Source organism: Diuraphis noxia, unplaced genomic scaffold (genome assembly GCF_037042655.1).
Source record: "Diuraphis noxia isolate RWA-SAM2 unplaced genomic scaffold, SU_Dnox_SAM2 contig0004, whole genome shotgun sequence".
Classification (NCBI taxonomy): Eukaryota; Metazoa; Arthropoda; class Insecta; order Hemiptera; family Aphididae; genus Diuraphis; species Diuraphis noxia.
The window spans coordinates 7,084,735-7,108,846 of NW_028301714.1; the positions used below are offsets into that span (position 1 = coordinate 7,084,735).

The window sequence follows — 24,112 nt, forward strand, 5'->3', positions numbered from 1 at the left end:
CCCATAGTTGATCGCAATCTTGTTTTCATTAATCTGACCCAAAAGAAATTTTGTTTGCTATATTTTGTTATAAACTTATACACAATGAGCAGGGCATTTATTCCCCATGTTTACCTGACGCTGCTGGGTCAAATTAACCCCGTTCACGCCGTCACTGATCATAGTTATAAATGATAGGACTAGTAAAATGGGGGACCATCAGTATAATATAGTGATCGATTGATGCGATCCCGGTGACAATATTGGACAAAACTGTAAATAAGTGTTATCTTTTAATTATTATGGTTTTTAAATTAGTGTGTGTCGGAAGCTATCGGCGTACATAACAGTTCTTAGCATTAATTCAGAATAAATCAAAACTGTTAATGTATCGTATTAATAATTACTTTTTTTTTTAAATAACGTAGAAATAAGACCTGAGATTAATGTCATAGAAAAACCCAAAAATCACCTAAATCAAATGTTTTTATGCTCTAAAAATTCTGAATATTACAATGATTTTTAAAAATGTCTTTATAAATTCTAATATTAATTTCATATAGGTACCTATAAATGATAACATTACAAATGGATTAATTACATGAATTGTCTCTTATTCTAGATACATTTAAAATCTTATTGGTTTGAAATTTGGTGGCATTGATGTACTAGGATGATGATGAATGTCGATTGAAGATGATTGTGGAGTATTTCAACTAATGATTAAGATTGACTTTACATTATAATTATTAATATATAACATTCGATTGAATTGCTTACTTTTTATTGTCTTTGAAAACCATTATTTAACCATTTATAATAATAAATTAATTTAATCTATGAAATATAACGAATAAGAGAGTTGTGGGGGGGGCATAGTCACCAACTATTGCGGTGATAAAAACTATTAAATTCCACCACAAAACTAATTCCTAATTATTATATGCCACCTTTACGAGGCGTTGTAATTTGGACCAGAGAAAAAATTTCTGCGATAATAATATAACGTATTCCGAATGTGCTGTGTGGTATAGCTAGCCACGACTAGTCGGAAAAAAAATATGTTTCTGCATAATAATAATATTATTTTATACATTATATATATACGACGTATACACCGAACCGTCGTCCGTCGAGATTAAAAGTTGCGAAACGACACTACCATTTCAATTATTTTCAATTTTAATTTATTCACCGTCCTTCCGACGAAATGAATAATACAAAAAAATACCCCATCACTCGGGTATATATAGATATATATATTTTTTTATACCAAGGTACGTATACCTACCCGCCTATCGATTATCGTATCTACGAAATTGTTTTGTCAAACATCGCTCGTCCGACATAAAAATACGGTTCGCATATCTACCCGCGCGTGTTTTATGGGGTGACCTCGGCTAAAATAATACTAAAATACGTAGATATACCATCAAATTCACGGGTAATACCTATAAAATTTAAAAAAAAAATTCTTCGGCGGGCTACACACAAACCTGGTATAGGTGGAATACGATATTGATCGCCTTAAACATAATATTAATATAACTAAAATCCGATATGTTAAGCGATTAAAATAAATTCCGAATTATTTTTGTTGTCAATAATGAAAATTATATTTAAAATGAAAAATGAATACATTTTATCATATTGTTATGAATTTAATTTATTTCGAAAAGACACCAAGTTTAATCAATAGCACCTATCTTATATTAGGAGTACGGAATAATCTAATATTAAATATGTTTCTTGTTCTAGGTACTACTGTAGCCCAATTAATATTTAGGTATAAAACTTTGTAAATCTTTCAAATTCAATAATTCAAAATCGTAAATGAATATCTCCAATATTTAAGATTTATCGTATACATAATAATACAGTGTTTAGGTACATAATATTATGTTTTAAATATGAATTGTTCTACGATTATTTTGTACTATATTTGTTTTTATTCGAGTCATAGATGGTACTGGACGCTCTAGGCAGGGGGAGGCAGAAACTATTTTAGCTATATATTATATATATTTTATTATATTAGTCCAAATTTATCTACTATTATACATTTACATTTATTAATTTATGATATAATATCATTAATTAAAAAAATAAGTGTTTTTAATCAATGACAATATCTTATAATATAGGTATAAGAATAAATTATCAAGGAATAATATAAATAAATATAATACAATAATATTATATTATAATATAGGTGCGGTCCACAGGAGCGGCAGTTGCATACTCTGCCCCCTCCCTATAGTACCGCTTATGATTCGGGTATCTACTAATTAGTAATTTGCCAACTCCATATGTATATTTTAATATTTATATATATTTTAATTGCTGTATTACCATACACTTTATTTTTAGCACAATACCTTTACTTTTAAGAAGGGAATATCAAAGCCTAATTTGTCTTATCTTATTTGAATTATTATTATCATTATTCATTATTTATGATTTAGTACCAAACAAATTATGTTATTATTATTGTTATTATTGAGTCCGTGACGGGCTACATCGAAACCGAATGGAATTCAGGGAGTTTTTAATATTATTAATTAATTTAAAAGGGGTAATAAATCACAACGTTCGAAAAACATTTTTCTTAGCTCTTCTGCAAATTAAAACCTGTATAAAGTATACCATAGATTTATAATCGATGATATTTGGCACGTTATTAAATGTAAATTGTCTTAAAATTATTCATTGCTTTACATTAATTGTTGAAAAATGTATTAATATCACGATTGCAGTTGATACGTGAATCGGTGAATTTATATGTATATATATATATATGTTTATATAATTAGACGTGCGATTGAACAATTGGTCGTAAAGTTACACAGTTATTATATATGCATCTAAACTTGCTGCAGCAGTGGTTTTCAACCGAAATTCACGATAATACATACGAATTATTAATTTATTAATTCATAAATTTCCTTATTTTTTTATTCATTATGAGATTCTAACATAATCATCATATCTCAACTATTACAATAAATACAAATACAATTTTATTAGATAGTTATTGATAGCATATTAAAAAATACGGTCACACTGTGTTTCACATTCTTCAAACTTCAGCTGAACAGCAGAAAGGTCAATATGAATATTTGTTTTATATTGCTTTTATTTTCATATCATGCATTTTAACAACAGGATAGTACAACTTTGGTCATAGCCGCACTATCGCCTCGTCGTCTATATTATATATCTGTCCTTGAACTATAGGAAACGTCGATTTTCATCATCTAGAAAATATATAATCTCACCTTCAAAGTGTATAATATATATTGTATAGTCAGCGGCGGTGGGATGAGTTTTCCGATCTTCGAAGTACTGCGTGTTATGCATGAGGTCTCGTCGATCATTTTCATTTTCCGAAAAATTGTCGCACGGAAATAGATAATATATATAAAGTTTGAAAACATCGTTGTAAAACCAATACGCTCAAACAACCGACAAACGCCTTGCAGACGTGGTTTATACCACCTACGCGCCACATCATCGGAAACTATATGGTAATCTACTGCGATGGTTATGGCCGAGAAACGGATTTTCCGTCTACAGCAGCATTTGCATTTTTTTTCCAAAGAAATATTATTATATAGCACGTGTAAGTGAAAAATCTGTTTTGTGATTCGAAGAAACGAAATTTAAAACTTTTACGAACCTCACGGTACTACCTTTGTATATAATATAAATATAAATTTTTTTGATTTTTCTTTTTTTAACAATATTATTATGTAACATTCAAATATAACATTTTTATTTTCGTCTCGATCGTCTATCGCGTTCATCTTTAGTCATTTCACGTACCGTTTTTTCAGTTATCTTGTGCTCTATTTTCATCGGGTGTTTCGTGACCGTAACAGTATTTTTTAGTCTCGGAAAATAATATAATATTTATTTATTGTAGTTACCGGTACTGCCCAATTTAATTGTACGTCACGAACCGCAAAATGATATATTTTCTGTATTTTTTAGTCACATTTGTCGGGCGATCGGTTATCTGCATATTTCGACATTTTGATACTGAACAACATCACGATATGTATACCTACTTACTGTCTTACTATTATCAAATATTTCTCAAAGCAAGAGAAAATCTACAGTAAAATGTTTCACCAAACGTTGCCATGGCCCATTTGTAATTGATTGGTGCAATTATAGCACCAGTTGCACTTTATTTTTAAAAGGTAGCTGCAGGGTTATATCATAGGTGTTAGTTATGGTAGTGACGAGTTTGGATTTAAATGACCTAAAGATACAAAAGTAATCGCATTTTCAAAAATTGCGTTTAAATTCAAAAATAGTTTGGATACGGAAATAAATATGAAAAATTAGTAAACAATTTAATTTGACAAATAACATAATAATATTTTGTATTACACTTGTGCAATGAGAGCTTCTTTAATACTTTTAAATTTAAACGACCGACGAAAATGATTTAGAATACGTAGTACGCACAAAAATTACAAAAATGTCTTAATAACTCTTTTTTTGAGATTGCATTAAAAAATCAAAATGCTACGAAAATTCTCTAAAAATTCAAAATATGCCGCACGGAATGTTCTGATTACAACATGCGGTACATGGAACATATTTGTAACTAAGAAAGCATCGAGTTAGAAAAAAAGAAGATACATATGCATTGAAATCCAAGCCTTATAGGTAGTTATTAGAAAAACAATAACGAATAAACTATCGAATATTGTTATTGTTTTCGGTTTATAAATATAGGTTATAGGTAAATAACGTGGACATCAGTTTCAGCGAAATGAGCACGTATCGAAGCAAATCAGGCAGAATATTATTATTAACTCGCCAGTTATCACCTAAAAGATAAATAACAAAATATTAGATTTGCTCCTATTACGAAACGCTAATAGTTGACAGCATTCCGGGAGGCATTTCGTATTAGTATTGTTATTATTACCTATTATCTATAAAAAAAAAGTGAACGAAAAATTTAATAAAAATATAGGTACTCAACGCAGTAAAAACTCGAATGGTATGCAAGTATTATGAATTTTATCAAGTAAAATAAATATTATTAAATATTATCAATATAGAGGTAGGTACCTATAGAATTTCAAGCACCCATTTATCGTTTCGTTAATTATCCGGATAACTATACATATATATATATTTTATAATACCACCCAAGTCGAATATACCTTTTATGTATATAGAAGAATTTATCGAGGTAAAATATGATTTATTGTCATAAACTGTGAAGAAAATAATACGATGTTTGCGTTTTATCAAACTTTTCCACCAAAAATAATATTATAACATTGAATCTAATCTGAAATTAGAGTAAAAATTGTGGTCATGTCAGTATATTATATTAATTTTTCAGATATACATCCATGTCATTATAAGTTACAACTTGCAAGCACGACTTTTAAAAGTTTTATTTTTGTTCTGAGGGGGTTTTGCTATGGAAATAATTATTGTTTTGAATTTTTGCAACGTCTGCAGTATGAAATACTTTTATTTAATTGCGAACAATTCTAAATGGATCATTTACATTTTATAATGTTATCACACAGATTGATTCTTTTAATGATATACATTAATTTTCTCCAAAAATACTCTACCTAACGTGTTGGGAAATAATATTTTTTTTCTCCATAATATTTGAAGTCATCGTTGCAAAATAAAACGTTGTAACAGCAGGAAACGTAGTACTTACCTATAGGCAATGGTGGGCATTAAAAAAGTTAATTTTTTATAACTTTTTAACTTAACTAGTTAATTATTTTTGTTTACAACTTATTAACTTATTCAGTTAAACTTTTATCGTTTTAATTTAACTTTTAGATTCTGAACGAAGTGATGAATGTATTGATTTTACAATGATATGTGTGTGTGTGTTTTTTTTTTGTTTTTTTGTCTGTTTACAGCATAACTAGTCGAAAAAATGCTTCAATTTAAAACTTTGGGGGTGGTTTCCGATGTAAAAGTGAATATCCTTGGTGCATTATAGAGGTCAAAAGTAAACATTTTCCAACAGTTTTCAAAAAAATCGAGAAAAACAAAAAAAAAATTTATAGAAAAACTGAAACTTTTACGCAAAACCAGTTTTCGGCCAAATCGATTTTTTTATATGGTTGTAATTCAAAAACTAATCACTGTAAATACTTGAAATTTTGCTTCGAAAAGTGCTTCGATTTTTGACTTCAGTACCTTATTCAATCAGAAAGTGAATCTATTTGGTACTTTGGGGGTCAAAAGTAAAAAATTCTTAATATTTTTTCTAAATAATCGGGATAAACAAACTAAAAATTAAGGGGAAAACGGGAATTTTTACGCACAATCAGTTTTCGGCAAAATCGAAGGCAATTTTATTGAATTAACTTAACTTTCCAAAGTTCATTTTTTCCATTAACTTATAGGTATAATAATATATTTAAAGTGTTAAGTGCGACGTTCATTAAGTTGTTTATTTTTTGAATTGTTACAAGCATTTTATTGATATAATTTTATACTTTCTGAGGTAGAATATTATACTGAAAATTGTCGTATAGGTTTAGGTATCTAAGTGTATTATATACACTATAAAGACCGAATTTCGAACATTTAGCTATCTATAGTTTTGACTTATGAGTTAATAATTAATACCTTCTAAACTTTTAAAGAGTTAGCTAACATTTTGTGGGTTACCCCTGTGGCTCTGTACCACTCAACTCAACTTATCTAAACTGTAAATACTTATAACTGCTCGATAAAGTTAAACAGTCAAGTTATATAAGTGTAGATAAATGTTCGAAATTAGATTTTCATGTATTGAAATTCTCCGGAATATATTCTGCTTAGGAATATGAGGTTTTAATGAGCATATTATATTAAATAATCAGACATCAAACAGAATATTGAAAACTTAACCAATTACCAATCACAATGATACAAAAAAAAAAAAACAAAAAAAATAAATTTGTTTTCAAAAATGTCGATTTCTAAATAAATGTATAACTTATGCAGTTCATACAATACAATATAATGTGTAGAACCCACCTATAGTGCGGTATTATACGACAAATATGGATAATTTTGACGGTTCGTGAAACAATTATTATTTTTATATTGTATTATTATAAACGTATCTGTTGTAGCTACAATCTACTTAAAATCAAAATTTCAATAGAGTAAAATCTATTGTTGTGTGACCTATAAATAATGTTAATAATAATAGTCAACCGTGTTTAGTGATTTAATTTTTTTTTTTTAATGTTTTCTCCGTTTTATTATTATTATGTTATGCGTACGTTTTTTCTCACTTGTAAACAACCGGACTTTATGGTTTATTATTATTTTTTTTTTGTGTTCAGTGAAAACGATAAAACGGGAAATTCTTATAAAAAAAATTGTCGCGCTAACCGTAAAATTTAGTCGTTCGACAATAATACATATACCTGCTGTATACGGGTATACAATATACATTATATTAAACACGTACACACATATTATTAAAGCCATCGTAGCGTTGCGCTCCTTTAATGATAATAACAGCAACAACAATAATAATAATAAATAATATTTTTAAGTTTTCATCGCGATACGAGTGTCGCGAGTATTCCATAATAAGAACTCGACCAGCGTTAATCCGTTTACGTCGATAAACAACAATCGGCGACTCGTTGGCGGTGAGGTGGACTACGCTTGGAAAATTAATGCCGGTTAGGTTAGTTCCGGTTTTTTTTCCCGTCACCTCATCAGACCCTTCCGATCATTCCACGACTCGATGCTATGACAGTGTTTCACCGGAAAAGCTGGTACCGCTGTCGAACAACTTTATTTAATATTATTATTATTATCTTGCGAAAAATTGAATCGATATAACGGCAATAATAATAAAAATATGAAAATTACCACAGTTGGACAAGACGTGTTGGTAAGCTTATCTTTTAATTGTTAGGCGCATATGCCATATTATATTGTATTATAATTTGCACAGCATGCGTGTTACACTGATAATATTCGGTTTTAGCAAAATCGGCCTATTTCTTCATTAGATTATATTTTTTTTTATCAATGATACCCTCGACAACATGGGCCATTGGGTTTAAAGTGAGAAATATATAGGTATAAAAAGAAAAAAAAAAGATTATATTATTATTGCACATTAATTGCAAATGCGAGTTTACTTAAAGTTACAAATACAGTGTGATTCGCCATGCATGGTTTACTTTAATATGATGCGCTCATTAAATATATGGTTTTTCAAATTTTCAAACTGCCAATATTTTTGTACTAGTTACCGATTAGAGATATAAACTTCTATTTCTCATATGAAAACCATTCTTTTTCAACTGTAAATACTTTTAATATCTCTACCTCTCCTAAATCTTATACATATACTCTCTCTTGCTACCTAGCACATTAAACTCCTAGCCTAACATCCTAACCTTAAGTGCCTCCAATGAGCGGCTTCTTATCTACTGACACTCAAGCCATGTCACCTCCATCGCATATGCTTATTGTAAAATAATATTTAAAGATTTCGTATATTATAATATTATAATATGATGAAAAAAAAATAATTTAGATGGAACAAAATCAAAATTCAAACAAATATAGTTCTTGAATTATTTAAATTGTTGTATATTATGAATAAATAGATTTGAGAGGTAATATGAGGGTGACTTGAAAATGTTCATAGTTAATATTACCTATAATCCAGTGTTTCTCAACCTTTTTTAAGTTACCGCCCCCTTGAGTGTCAAAAATTTTTTTAACGGCCCCTACAATGTGAGAATTCTATAATAAGGGTTAGGTTAAGGGTATTTGGAAAATTTAAAAGAAAAAATTGAAATTATCTAATAACTCATGTTTTTATTTATTTTTTATATTTGATATATTTTTTATTTATAGTTCTGGTATTATGGTAATTAATTTAAAAAAATAAATATTGATAAATAAATAAATAAAAATTAAATTAATTATTTAAAAAAATATAAATATAAATACATTTTTTAGTTTCTTTAAAAATATATTGCTAGGCTCAATGAGATGGTTGAACTTGGTGGTTTTTAGCAAGTTTTTTTATATTAGGTTCGATGTTTGTTAACTTAAGTCGTAAATCTCCTCTTGTCACGATAACCAGTCGATTTCTCTTTTTTGTAATCAAATCTGTTACAGTGCTGAACCCTCGCTCGACGAGGTATGAGGAAGGAAAGGCTATTAAAATTTTTTTAACGAGAGTCCACAGTCCAGGATAATTATGAATTATGCATAGATTGAGTAGTGACTGATAGTTATTATATGGATTATCAAGTATGAATTATTTTTAGGTCACACCGACACCATCTACAACGTTTTTGCGTGAACCGTTTGCCGCCCCTCTACCACCCAAAATTAGTTCACCGCCCCCCTACCACCCAAAACTAGTTCATTGCCCCTCGGTGACACTTTACCGCCCACTGGGGGGCGATATTGCCCCCGTTGAGAACCACTGCTATAATCTATCAACATGTTAAGTACCATCTGTATATGTGATTAAAAATGTTACTTTAGCTTAAAAATTTGGCAAATAAGTGCGAGATTTTTAAACAAACATTTTTATTTCCTGATTGCTCTAATGGGCATTGAGGATTTTCAATTTCGACTTTCAAAAATTTCCATCTAGATCTAATTTTCTACCAGTAATATTTTAATCCAAGTCGATGATTCGAGAATTTATTTTTTCTACTAGAAAATGTTTAGCGGTGTATTCAGTTTTCGAACACGAAAAAATACCCACACACACATTGTGGTAAAATCAATACATTCATCGCTTTGCTGAGAATCTAAAAAAAAAAATGTGTGTCACCATGTTTGGGTGAATCAACCTTTGCATAATATTTACAGGTAGAGCAGGTACCTCATATGACGGTCGTCAGACTGCAGTTCGTTGTTACCCTCGAAGCAATGTTTGTCTTTTTAATATTTGTTTGCGAGTGGTCGTAATTATACCACGTTTATGTATACGACCATCGTGTTTGTTAATTATTATAATTACCCGTAACTGGCCAGTAAATTTTACCGCGTTCAATAATAATAACATAACACACAGCTAGGTTTGCACATGAGTTTGCATAGCGTTTACTCGGATAATTCATGAACATATATAAATATTCGAAAATATTATAATTCATTCACACGCTGCATATACCGTGCGCATCGTCTACGGGGTTGATTATTTCCGACCGTAAATAATTTATCGTTATTGTTTCGTAACCGTTTTTATTATTATTGTTTTTTTTTTTTTTTTTTTTTTTTTGATAAATGCATAATATATTCAGAATTGAAATATGTGCATCTGTATAATATTCAACAAGCATCATGCCTGCAGTTCACAGACTATTATTTTGACTTCACAAAGAACAATACTTACAAAATGATTGAACATTTATAACGCCGATATCTATTAATAGCTCAATAGAGCAAAAATTATTTAAAAAAAAGTATATCATGTCCAGAAATGCTATTACAAAAATGTGTTGAATCCTTTAAGTATCCACCGCAGTTATTTGTTTTTTTATTGGGAGCAACAAAATAACGAAATCGGTTTTTGGGGTACCAACCAATTTCCCTATACTATATAGAGATAATAACCAGTTAAATCTATATAAGTTTAAGATAATGAATTAAATTTTTACTGCTCTAAAAGACACACGCGTCACCATTGTAATTCAATACATTCATTACACCGCTCCGAACCTAAAAGGGGCTGCTTAAAAATTTGAAGTTCAAATGTCAAGTCTTGCAAAAAAAAAATTGTGACAATTTAAAAATGAAAAGTTAATTAAACAATTTTCTAACAATGATACGGTGAATCAAATGTTAGATACTAAAGTATAAACAATTTGTAATGATATTAAAATTCCATATCGAATATTCGGAATATTTTATATTATAGGCAGGTATATGAGTACATTTTTTATTGTTCGGTAAAACCAACTCCAAATAAAATAAAATCGCTAGCTATTAGAAATCACGCAATGTCGCCTATAGATATGTGTATAATATAATAATAATAATAGGTAGTTTTATAAATGTTACTATAATATCATAATATTATACTATTCATATATTTTGTTTATGGGCGTAGACCGTTTGGGCAAATCGACACAAAATGCGGTCTGTAGTTTGCTAAATGATTATAATATTCTGTTGAAATTACTGTATGAGCGAATATGATGTATAAGATTAGGTTATTTATAGATAAATTAATTTATGCACCGTATGTCCGTATGGCTATGTATTATTTTATATTGAAAAAATCAAATCTCATGCGCATCATAAAAGTAATTTCTGCGCTCACCCGAACAGTCGACATACACAATTTTTGTTCAAAATTAAACTGCACTCGACTATGAATGACGTTGACCATACGAGTCGTAATTATTAATGACTAATAATAGGCGTGGCTTGGTGGTTGTATTCAGTTCCGACACGTTGTTTTCCGAGTGCAAGCATCGGCTGGTGTCACCACTTCACTATTTCTCGGATGGGTGACCACCCGGGTTTTTAGTGACAAATACTGGTCTCAAGTATTCTAACGAACCGTATACCCTCCCCCACAGTAATTAACTTACAAACAGATAATGGCCATATAGTTGACGGAATTTTGATAGAAAAAATGTGCTGCGAATACATAACACGTGTAATATTATTATATCCATCATCGAAAAACGATAGACTATATCTCCCATGGTCTAGAGCGGTATTAAATGATTATTTAGGTTTGATGATAATATTGATAATTATTGTTATTATTAGGTATAATAAATTGGTGTGCGTATTACAGATTAAAACTCACGCCATTCGCATTTTATGTGTGCTGCAACGCAGTGGTTAGCGTGTGCGTTTCATCGCCGACAATTCCCTTCCGAAGCGTAGGTATACAATAGAATCGCACAGAAATAACATTAAATTTATAATCGTATTATATTCCACAAGCATAATATCGTATACAGAGTAATTCAACGACCATGCTTACACCCATTTTTTCATTTAATAATGAACTTATTCGAATTCTTATTTTTGAAATTTTTAAGTATATTCAAAGACAATGTTTTCAAATTCTTGGATTTTTTTGTGCACTGTACATAAAGAGTGTCCTGTGGCGATACGAATTTCTGTTCTTTAAATGATAATCCTCCTTTTTTATCATACATTTATTCAGTGGATAATTTTATTTTACCTAGTTCAAAATTTAAATGAGTAGAATCTTAATTATTAAAATGTTTGCTCTAAGGATAATAGTCCTTAAAAATGGTTTTACAAAAATATATAGTATAGGTACATAGTATTTTTATACTTTGGTCATTTTTTACGAATTATTAATGTTTATAGATTAATATTAATGATTACAATTTTCAAATAGCCATAGTCCCCATATCTTATAAGCCCTTTATCCTTAAAAAGTTAAAACACACAATTAAAATAATACTCAAAAACTACTCATACGAATTTTAATTCAACACTGAATAATTTACGGTTGAAAAGGAGGATTCTCGTTCGAAAATATATTTTTCTTTATCCACAACACTCTCCTTAAGCGTAGTACAAAAAATTTCAAGAATAGAAAAATTTGGTCTTTAAGTATATTTAAACATTCCGAAAATCAGATTTTAAGAGGTGATCACGCTTGGTGTATCACTCTGTATAATATTATACAATATATTATAGAAAAGTAGGACGACCGCGACGGTGCAGTACCTACATTTATAATAAAACATACTGGATATTTGACAAAGGCACAAAGCATATGATATATGATCATCCACAATTTAACCTAAAAATGTATACATTCACGCAAATTATTTTTTTGAGTGTATCTATAACTTGCAGAAAAAAAAACACTAAAAATGTAATAGCCAAGTAAAAATGTATCAAATTTTTTTACCGGTAAATTTTTTTTTTAGGAACAAGTAACAAAGTGGTCCCCTTCAATTTAAACGTATTTACGAGACTGTAGAACCACTTGTTAACAAATGCTAAATGGTCTGTAATATATAAAATTGTGAGATTTAGTTACATACAGATAATATAAATGCCAGTTAATTATTATAACACGTATTTCGATTTTTAGACCATACAATTATCAAAATTAAAACTTTATAAATAGGTATTAGTAAGAATACTTCAATGGTCAACTACGATTTTTCAGAAAAATAAATTAAAGAAATCGTTGCTCGTAGGGTCAACAAGTAAATTTAATATGAAGTCGTTCAAATCCGTTTTCAATATCAAAATCCCATGATCTGATCGATCGGTTTGATGCGATGAAAATCATAATATACACATATAATATAATGAAATATAATAGTACGAAAATATTTTTTCTCAATACAGGAATATCCTTACAAACGGTGCGTTTCGAATTCCCCCAAGCTGTTAATAATATTGTACCATTAAAAACCGTAACATTAAATGCTTAAAAAAAAATCTCGAGATGCGAACGTTGTTGCCGGTCTTGAATCTTCCTGTTTATGTCCGGTCACCTGTATAATAATAATAATAATAATATTACAATAGCTGCTACTGCTTCCACCACACATACCCGTGAGTTCACATAGCAATAATATAAATAATTTAATAAAACGATAAAGTATATAGGTGCACACCACTGCACCGTTTCTGCAGGGTTTGAAAACTACCACGACGATACCTACACACCTACCTAACAGTTATATGGTACAATATCAAGTATGGTAATAGTATTTCAAATATTTTAATTAAAATCCAAATTCGTTTATAATAATAACATTGTTCTATCTAGTTGCATTGAATGGTGCATTGTGATATTCACGCACATACGCAGACGACTGTTATACGCGTGCAATGTGCATATTATTATAATCTGCTGCAGTCGAATGTGTTCGTGAAATCGTGTTAAACATAGACATATTATTGTCGTGTACTGTGCGATGGCTGCCGAAAAATCATATAATTCGCTCGAAATGACGAAATGAACTCACGCCAGTCCCTGTGAGGTACAAATAATTTAAATAATTTAATGTACATCGCCGCGCACGCGTCCGCTTAACATACCTATAAATATATTTTGTTGTTTCGCGAATGAAATATTTTGCTTACGAGGGTGTCAATCGCCAGCGGGTGGACAATGTCCATTTGGCGACAAGTGTTAGCAGTCCCTAACTCTTCACAACATTATTGACCTGTGAAATGCTATTGTTTGCCGCACCCGTTAAAACAATAAAGACCGAAATCGCGTTTGCGCTTAATTTTGAATAAGTGTCTATTCCAAAGTAATAATACCTACTTATACCACAGACTTCGTTAAAGACATTTCGATTAGTAATATGATGCGTTACAGGTTATAATGTATATATGTATCGGCATGATATTTTTAGAATATTTAAAAAAAAAACTCGTTATAGTGTTTAAAAATATTAAACAATTATTACCTATAATATTATTACCGAGCAAGCCCAAAACATTGTAATATCTACAACTTACAAATATTAATTATTTTTAAATATTTAGTTATAAATTAAATATTTTCTGAAGTGTGTACAGTGTCAGTGTATAAACGTATAAATGTGCCATATGCTTTTAAAACAATAGTATATTATTGTGATTTCGCAATAAATAAATATAAATATTATGGATGTTATGGTATTATTATATAGACACTTGATCACATTTTGAGTGTTAAGATATATTGGATTAAATTTAAAAACGTGTAAATTGTTATTTTGTCAGTAGATACATTTTAAAACTTTTGTTGGTGTTGCATATTGTGACAATAGCTGAAAATAGATACAACATTAATCCAATCAAATGTACATAATAATCAGGTCGTTGAATAAAAATTATTTAAAAATGGCTTGATAACATGATGACCACATTAATATTTGTTGATAAAAAATTATATACGTAATATGGTTTACTAAAAGACCGTATAAAACATAATAAGTAAATAATAATAATAATAATAAAATGGAAATCGAATTCGATAATGATAAATTGATAACGTTTTGCGAGACTGCAACGTTAACACTATGTGCATCTTTCATAAATCTATTAATGATTATGATTACAATATTGAATATTTTATAAGTAAAATTTCTGTTTCTAACGAAAAAACAAGAGAAAATATATCGAAATCGGATCACTGTACAGGGTGTGAGATTTTTTCGTGTTAAGCATGGTTTTGAGAAAAAAAAATAGGTCATGTGCAGGCCCGTTAACATATTATAAGCGATAACAAAATCCAGGAGAAAAAAAAATAGTGCCTGTATAATAGTAGTTTATAACTATTTTAGCTGCAACTGTACACCGAGACAAACTACCTATAAATGTGTAGGTCTTTAAGTATGTGATAAAATACGTATACGATACATGTGGGTACACATGAATACACACATACCTACACCTATATGTATATGTATTATACGAGTCGCGAGAATATCGCTGCATCGACAGTATAGCCGGCTCTAAATAAAATAAAGCCCTCCTTTAACTTGAAATTATTACATACAATATGAATACCGCACGAGCACACACCCATACACAGTTACACACACACACACATTATTATATATTATTATTTTGTGTGCGACTACGATGCTTACCGCGAGTCCCAAGTGACGAGGATGGCATGCGTAAGGATTATAATATATCTGTTTCGGCTCTATAATACTACCAAAGGTCGATTTCAATCGTCGATTTAAGCGTCTCGTCGCCCGCATCAGAGAGAACAAAGGCATATGGCTAAGAGGAAACAAAAAAAATAAATATTGGCCTGAACGTAGTTCACCGGTGGTTTCATACTATAATGTCTCATCGTCGCATGTGTTCATGGATTTTAATTATGAGAGGATTCAACACAAGTACCTATGTACAATATGTGATTTGATCTCATCCTTAAATTCAACACACACCTGCATTTCAGCCAAATATTTTGTTTTTTTTTTTTTTATGTATGCCAGTGCGTAGTTGTGTGGAGTATACGAGTATACCTTTGTTATTAAAATGTCATCATCACGCCATATTATGTGTATTAGCTCTGTTGCATAATAATAGAGAAATATTACAATAACTACATACTCACGTACAGTGAAAAATATTATTGAAGATAAGTGACAAGTGACCAAATGTTTGCTCAATAACATATTTAACATTAAAGAATGTTTCGCGTTGTAGAGTGATCTGATTTCGATACATTTTTTTTTTTTTTTTGTAATTTCTTACATGGCGCGCTGGACTTGGATTTAAAAAATTATACTTCTTAATAATCTACTGAGGTTTTGAATGTGGGCAATTTTCACAAACTTTCGTTTTTTTTACTATGTTTGTTTAAGCAACTAAATTAAAAATCAAAGTTCAATGCACCATGTAGATAATTATTTTCTTTCTAACAAAAACAAAAAATAATCAAATCAGATTACGTTGTGTGAGAGTTTTTCTTGTAAAACATGTTTCGAGTAAAAATTACTTTTTTTTGGCGGTGTCATTAGTTTCTACCTTGTTTTAATTAACACTTTATAATTATGTTATACGATATAATATTATACTATCGTTACGTTGAAAATTCAATTTAATGAAAATCGAATTAATAATGAACGTATAAAATTAATTCAATTAAATCTACATAATAATCCGATCGATAAATAAAAAATTAATCAAGGCTTGATCACAAGATGACCATAAAAATATTTATTGATAAAAAACTATACACGTAAATGACTTAAAATGGATGCCAAAATCACCATTTATAGCCTGTCGTCGTATAATAAACCTAGTCTAATTTTGACTCATTATACTTTTGTCTTCCACTGTCTCGTCGTCTGAAGAATCCGATTGGACCCATGGAATAATTGGTACACGATTAATTCGTCGCAATTGTGCGTCCCTTTCGATTTTGTTTAATTCAGTTCTCATGGCTTGTTCCGCTTCGACACCACCCGTACTCCTGGATATAAAAAAAAAGATATTTCACTATTGTATCTAAGAGGGTACCTGCGGTATAAGTGTTGTTATCAACTGGAATCTATAGCTAATTCTCACCAAGACTCTGCACACAAACGGTCCTTTTTTGAAACTGTTCTGTCATCCAGATTACATAGTTTTTTCTGTAAAAATAAACAAAATATTCGACTTACTAAGATAAAATAGAATATACAATTGAGTTTTTATCGAATAACATAATAAAGTATGAAAACGTTTGTAATTTTTCTACTCGAATATCAAACTATCCAGACATACAGTTGAATTCGTAAAAGATAAAAACATTTACAATATTATAAGTGCCATGAGGTAATCTAGTGTCATCTAGGTACTACAGCAAAATAGAACAATGTTATAGGTACTAACATAATTTAAAACTTACACATTTTATAATTAACGTTTTCCGATAGTTGTCTATCTTCGAAATCACAATATTTCCAGTTAAAATCAAAACGTTCAAAGATTCCATGTTGGCAAAAACCTATAAAGTTGTGAAACATAAAAAAAAAATCGATATTATATGCAGCGCACTTTCATTTATTAGTTATGACTAGTATTTAGTGGTTTTTCTTTGATATCAACTCACATCAATGATTTCTGGATCATCTAAGTAGTTAAATGAAAGATCAAGTATAGACAATGTTTTACAGCTGGCCAAATGAGCAATGTCGCTCACAGTAGAAAGCTTGTTGTGAGTTAAAACCAAAAAATTCAGGTCTTGCAAGTGATCTGAAATTTAGTTTAAAAAAAAAAAACAATGATAATAATACCCATTAGTGTTCAATTTAACTTGCTTTCTGCACTACTTGCCTAAGTTTTCAATAACTTTGATGAAATTATGGCTCAAATTTATCGTGTTGAGTTTTACCAAGAAATCAAGATTTTCGATTTTTGAGATTGCGTTGTAGTGCAAGAACAAACAGACAAGGTTTATTTGTTGGTCGAGTCCAGAAATGTTCTTCAACACATTGTTTTGTAACCACAGACTTTTTAGGCCAGTATATTCATCTAGGTTTTCAATCTTTGAAAATCCTTGAAATTAAATTAAGACATTAAGTATATTTACTACACGTAGTCACATCATTCGTATCTTTAGACTTATTTAAAGAGCTGAGCAGAACTCTCAGTCCAAATAATTAGTAAGGTGCATTTGTTTATTATGCGTACGCAGTAAACATATTTTTCGCATACCTCCATAGTGAAGAAAAAGTTCATTATTGAGACGAGGGATTATATACAATTTATTTTGTTTGCATATTTCTTTGAGAGTCTCTTTCGTCATCTTCATCATCCTGAAAACCATATTTATCTCCAAAAGTATTTATTTTTATTTTTATAACTTAAAATTAAAACGCAATAACAGTTTCATTTATTGCAAAATACGTATATATGTATATAATGTACCATAGAAATTGTATTATTAATATTTGCTAGCATTTAAATTGAAAACATCTTACTTTAATTCAAATTTTATTATTGTATTAAATTATATTATTATATCAAAAAATATTGCTCTCTATAACTCAATAAGGCAATCACACTAATATTGTTTTAACATATTATAATGTTACTGTATGTTTGTAAATATTTTTCTGTTTTGAGTCTTTGCTCACACCAGACCAAATTAATTAAAAATTGATGTTAGCTAGATTTTTTTTTATATTTTAGTTAAAATGAATTAGTCTATAAACATGTCTCTGGGAAGTATGTTCTTTCTGGCATATAGCTCTTATGTGTTCGAACGACGAGTTTAATATAATTTGACGTTTTGTTATATACCTAACACTACACTGACTTAGAATAAAGGTAGTCTTTATGTTAACTATAATATAGTAAATAGCTAGACGTTGGTATGTAGGCGTCTAATCTCTTTTTTGCTTATACACAACAGTGCGGCTGTATATCTGTCTTTTCAACTGTTCAGTCAAGTGACCGACTCGTTCGAGTTAAGTACAGTGTGTTTACGCAGAAAAAATAATTATAACTTAAAGAGTTAATCAATTATATCTATTATTATATTGATTTTAAGTGTGTATTGTGTATACTAAACATCACTCGGTTTCCACCTACTACAGAGAACGGAACAACAAATTGTCGTCTTTCGGATATAACTGAAGACACAATATAAAATATAACACATCATCACAGTCCATAAACCGTGGTGCTCATAACAGCTAGTTTGATGTTTGTTGTTACTTGGACTTGCCTTTGTTGGACGGCCTAAGGCCTATATAGAGCTCCAGGCTTTGCCTTTTCTCTCTAGATTGAACTCATCCTCACTGTTATGGACGGTCTGTCATTCAGCGCTGTTTACTGTGTCAAAGCCCGGATGTGACTAAACTTGGACACAGACGCCCTATGTATAAACGTACCCATTATCGACCGTATTGTCTCTGAAATGGACAGTACACCAGCTGACTGTCTAATTTCAGCGTTTGTTGTGAGGTAGAATGCTCCTGTAATGGTTCGTAATGCGGTGTTTTGGACAACCTCCAATTTCCGCCAATTTGATTGGCTCAGTTGAGGTGCCCAGGCAACCGATGCATATAGAAGGATCGGTTTGATGTAGATGGTATAAGTTTGGATTTTTGTTCTCAGTGGAATTTGAGACCTTGGATTTAGCACCGGGTAGAGTGAAGCTCTGACCCCTTTTGCTTTTTGCGTTGTTGTAGTGATGAGCCGGTTCATAGTCAGATTTGTGTTTGTTGTTAATTGCGAGATCTCTTCATTTATAGTCGGGACATTTGCAGAAGAAGAATGGCATAATTATTGGCATGCCAACGTATACAGTGATTTTCCCGAGAGTTTTGCTTTGCAGAGATTCTAATGTTTTCAAGTTCATAATCGAGATGTTTGAAGTCCAGGATGGGGCAACGTGTAATTAGTATATAAGTAAGTTTTATATGTACTATATATATTATATATATACGTTTTTGTTTTCCATCTCAGGCCATATATTATAAGAGTCGGAATCGTTAAGTTCTAAGCTTGAACTTCAAGAACTTTAACTTCTATATTATTTTATATTTTTGATGGTAAAATGGAATACCATGCATGATATTAAAGTATACAGTTAAAATTTCCCAGGGGGGCAATGGCCCTGTTGCCCCCCCCCTGTGGGCACACTTGAACAGTTGTGGTCGATTGGGTTATTTAGATTAGGTTCATCACGGCCTTTTTGGCCTAGCGGTCTAACGTGTCAGCTGTGACTCAGCCGGGGACCGGGTTCGATCCTCGACCATCGGGCGACATTTTTCTCCGGACAAGTCACGGTGTCTGGAGAACAAGTGCCGCCATCCACCACTCCGGGGCATGGCAGAAACCTACGGGTGCCCCAATAGAAATTCTGCCTACTCCCGGACCTAGCGCCATACGAAAAAAAAAACAGCCTTTTTTGACGGTGGTTAGAGGTGGAGTGCGGTTACGCTTTACTCCGTCGCCTCTGTTGCGATTCGTGTCTAGGATGACGAACAATAACGGGGAAGCTAATTGCGGATTACGGTTGCTAGGCGGAGTCGTAGGTGATATGCACCCGCAACGTGCACTCGCGATGCTCTTGTCTCGTGGTCTGGTAGTGATAAGCACCATATAAACTTATGTACTTACTGATAGAAGTGCTGAACCGGCGTGGTGGATATATGGTTACAGTCTTAGCTGCGCACCGGAGACGACGCTGAACGAGCTAAGTTGTGATGATAATATATATATATATATGTTTGTATCCATCGTCATATAGGTAATATAGTGATTATAAGCACATCCGTTTCTATAGAAAATAATATTTACCAGACAGCTGTTCGTAGATACATGCAGGATTAGAGTCAGGCGGTGGCTGTCGTAACAGTAGCGTGTATGCATTAGTATCTTCTTGAAAATATTGTGTCTTTTGTTTGTACGTGCACGCGAACAGTGATCAAGTGAAATGAATAACTGTTGGGCGATCAGTTGATATTATATTTTTATGTAATAATAGGTATAATATGAATCGGTCTTATACAAAAGAGCTCGTTTCCGTCACTGCTAATTTTTGATTTTTCTGTTTAAAATACAACGGAAAATAATATTAAAATTAATCAATATCAAATAAGTCAGACGATTCGCCATACTCGATTGCTACAACTATAATATGTTATTATGAAAAATATTACGATTATTTAGGTGCGTATTTGGAATATTGCTTGTGTTAGTGAGTAGGCGCTATCATAAATATAGACGAATATTTTTAAGACATTCCCATTTTGTTTCACTTTAAAACCTACGTATTTCACAATACGTTTATTACATATATTATGTTATTGTAATTTTTGTAATTATATAATTTGTACAAATGTCCAAAAGAATGTCTAATCCGTTTACTATCATATAAATATACAAATAAATAATATTATATTTTGTGTGTTCGACTGCGAAGGGTACACATTATACAAATTATTAATCATTGCATATCACTATGGCTAAAAATATGCAACTTGACCGTATTGTAAAAGTTCAACACATAATAGTTTACATTACCACACATTGTTATGGTTATGTGCAACAAAGCGTACCGTCTAATGATAAAGCTTAATTAATTCAATATACATCATACATACACTGATTATGGTGTATAGGTACCATAAAAACTATCTATACAACTGCGAATAATTAATTTTATAAATAATATATCGTTAAACATGAAGAACAATATATAATTTAAATATAACATACATTGATACTATGATAAGAATAAATATGCGGAATTGTTTTCTGAAAGTGGTTGTGATGATAATATTGTCGTCGAATTAAATATCAAACTAATTATTATAATATGTGTACCTATGTATTATTAATTATTATACAGTATACAACTGTCGTTATAATATAGGTAGGTGACACAATTATTGAGTATGAATTCTGCATTCCGAGAGGAAATTTTATGAGCTGCTAATATAATATCAAATATTTATATTTATCATTTTTCTTCTAGAAAAAAGGCAAAAAAAAAAAAAAAAAAAAATGTAGTTCACTATGCACTTGTTCTCTGCAGATAAAAACAAATTTTTTCCAGTTGCGTGAATATAGATATAATAAACTCAGTAAACAGCATCTACGCATATGCCATATGAAACAATATATATATATCGACATTCATTGTAAACACACATAACTCACGGAATGAAAATTATATATTGCACTACGAGTGGTAATTTTTTTAACAGTTAATATTATGATCCAAAAATAATATTCTGCTGAAAACTGCACTGTTATAATGTTGTATAACTAATAACTAGGGTTTGGAAGTTATAGGAGTTGCATATTGTTCTGTATGCTGTCGAATTATAGCAATTAGCAGACCAAGCTAGAAATCCGAGCTATACAATGTTGAGTTTAAAAATTGAAAATTAAAAATGCATATTTAGCATATTTCGATAATTTTAGAGAAAAAGTGTATATTTCGCCGATTTTCATTGATTTTCGCATATTTATATGCATCTTTAATATTTTCAACAAAAATTTTTTTTTTTCATTCTTTACCAATTTATTTCAAATGTTACATAACACAACGCTGGTAAAGCGAAAAACAACTTAACAGGCATTATTCAACATATATTTATTTCGTATTTCACAAATAATGAAAATATATTTGTTTAACTATTCATTCAGTTCACTAAAATCTCAAACGCCAACTGGTAACGCGCCATATTTTTATTTATTTTTTTTTATATTTAACTTATATAAGAGTTTTAAATAATACAATTTTTTTTTTTAATTTGTCTTTAGAATTTTTTCGTGTATATTAATAAATAAATAACTCACTTTTATTAGGTAAATAAATAAATATTTTTGCATATTTCACATTTTTTCATGCATATTTTGCCTTTTTTTGCTCTTATAACTTCCAAACCCTACTAATAACATTATTTTTAAACGTCAATTTTTGTGTTTTTGAAAATATTGTTTGAAGTAATTATAAACACTTAATTTTCCAAAAAATGTGTTTACTTAGCATGATGATTTTTTAGATTTTTAAAAATTATAAGAAATTATATTTTAGATGAGAGATGACAGAGAGAAGGAAAGCAATAAAAAGTTGTAGGATTAAGTTTATCCAACAAAAGTTATGGACTTATGGTCCACGGTTCACCAAAAAAATACCTAAAAACCACCTTGATAAAAATAGTAAACATAAGTTTTTTTTTTCGTAAAAATATAATATCATAAATTATAATATTGTTTAAAGGAAATCAATACAGACCATTTTTTTTCTTAAAGAATTTACTCGAGATTGATCGTTTCACTACTTTTTCAAATTATTATGATAATGCCGAGTTATTTAGGTTTTTAGTTTTTAGTTTTTTAGTAGTTTAGGTAATTATATGGAAATTAATAAAAAATCAGAAGTCGGATAGACGATTTGAAGTGGATAATATAAGCTTCAGAAACGGATTTAGATACATTACACATCACTAACTCTGTCAGATGAAAAAAAAATTACGTTTCTTCGTTTTATCGAAAAATATTACTCCTTGAGAGAAGATTTCAGGTGACATGTGCACTGCTGTCTTATTTTAGACAAAAGCACGTACGGTCGTTATTGAACTCTCCAAAGACGGTTTGTAAGGAATCCAGATATCAGGGTACGGTTAATTATTGTATTTTTCCTCTGATTCAAGCACTACATGTAATTTTGTGTTGGTATAGATTTGATAATTTTTGGCGAATCGACAAAAAATAAATAAAATCATTGATTGAATTTAAGGGCGAGGCACGTCTCGGCTGGTAGAATTTTATTTTTATTTTAATTTAAAGCGAGTTGTGAGCTTGTAATATCTTAAATAGTATTAGAGGCGTCCTGAATATAATATAATTTACTTTATCAGCTTTACGTTTAATCATACATCAAGTCACTATATAATATTGAATAGTAAATAGCTAACATCACAAAAATAATTTTGCTGAGCACAAATTTGCTATCATGTTCCACTATAGGGTCAGAGATAGAAAAATATAATAATGCACTGACTTTTATATTTGCATGTTGAATTAAATAATTAGAAACTTTATTATATTTAAATTTAATATTTATGGATATTATTATGCCATTAATATTATGATTAGATGTAATTGAACAATACCTCAGTTGACGTGACATCCCACCTGTACGGCTATGATATTATAT

General features: G+C 30.2%; 1 protein-coding gene across 1 annotated transcript; it reads right to left on the bottom strand.

Annotated features, from left to right (window-relative positions):
- Nucleotides 1-16,749: 16,749 nt before the first annotated feature.
- On the bottom strand, nucleotides 16,750-19,641 carry LOC107166284 (dynein axonemal assembly factor 1-like). Its single transcript, XM_015514882.2, has 7 exons — nucleotides 19,268-19,641; nucleotides 18,145-18,245; nucleotides 17,764-17,985; nucleotides 17,540-17,682; nucleotides 17,336-17,434; nucleotides 17,014-17,078; nucleotides 16,750-16,918 (listed from the first exon to the last, which is right to left on the bottom strand). The coding sequence occupies exons 1-7, from the start codon at nucleotides 19,639-19,641 to the stop codon at nucleotides 16,750-16,752; spliced, it is 1,173 nt and encodes a 390-aa protein (XP_015370368.2).
- Between the last annotated feature and the right edge of the window lie 4,471 nt (nucleotides 19,642-24,112).

What these genes read in the sequence shown, in the direction of transcription:
- LOC107166284 (XM_015514882.2), bottom strand. Translation starts at nt 19,641, where the DNA reads ATGAACCGGCTCATCACTACAACAACGCAAAAAGCAAAAGGGGTCAGA. An exon ending in CACATCCGGGCTTTGACACA is followed by an intron (nt 18,246 to 19,267) that starts GTAAACAGCGCT and finishes TATGGTTTTCAG; the next exon opens with GATGATGAAGATGACGAAAG. An exon ending in ATGATCCAGAAATCATTGAT is followed by an intron (nt 17,435 to 17,539) that starts GTGAGTTGATAT and finishes ACAACTTTATAG; the next exon opens with GTTTTTGCCAACATGGAATC.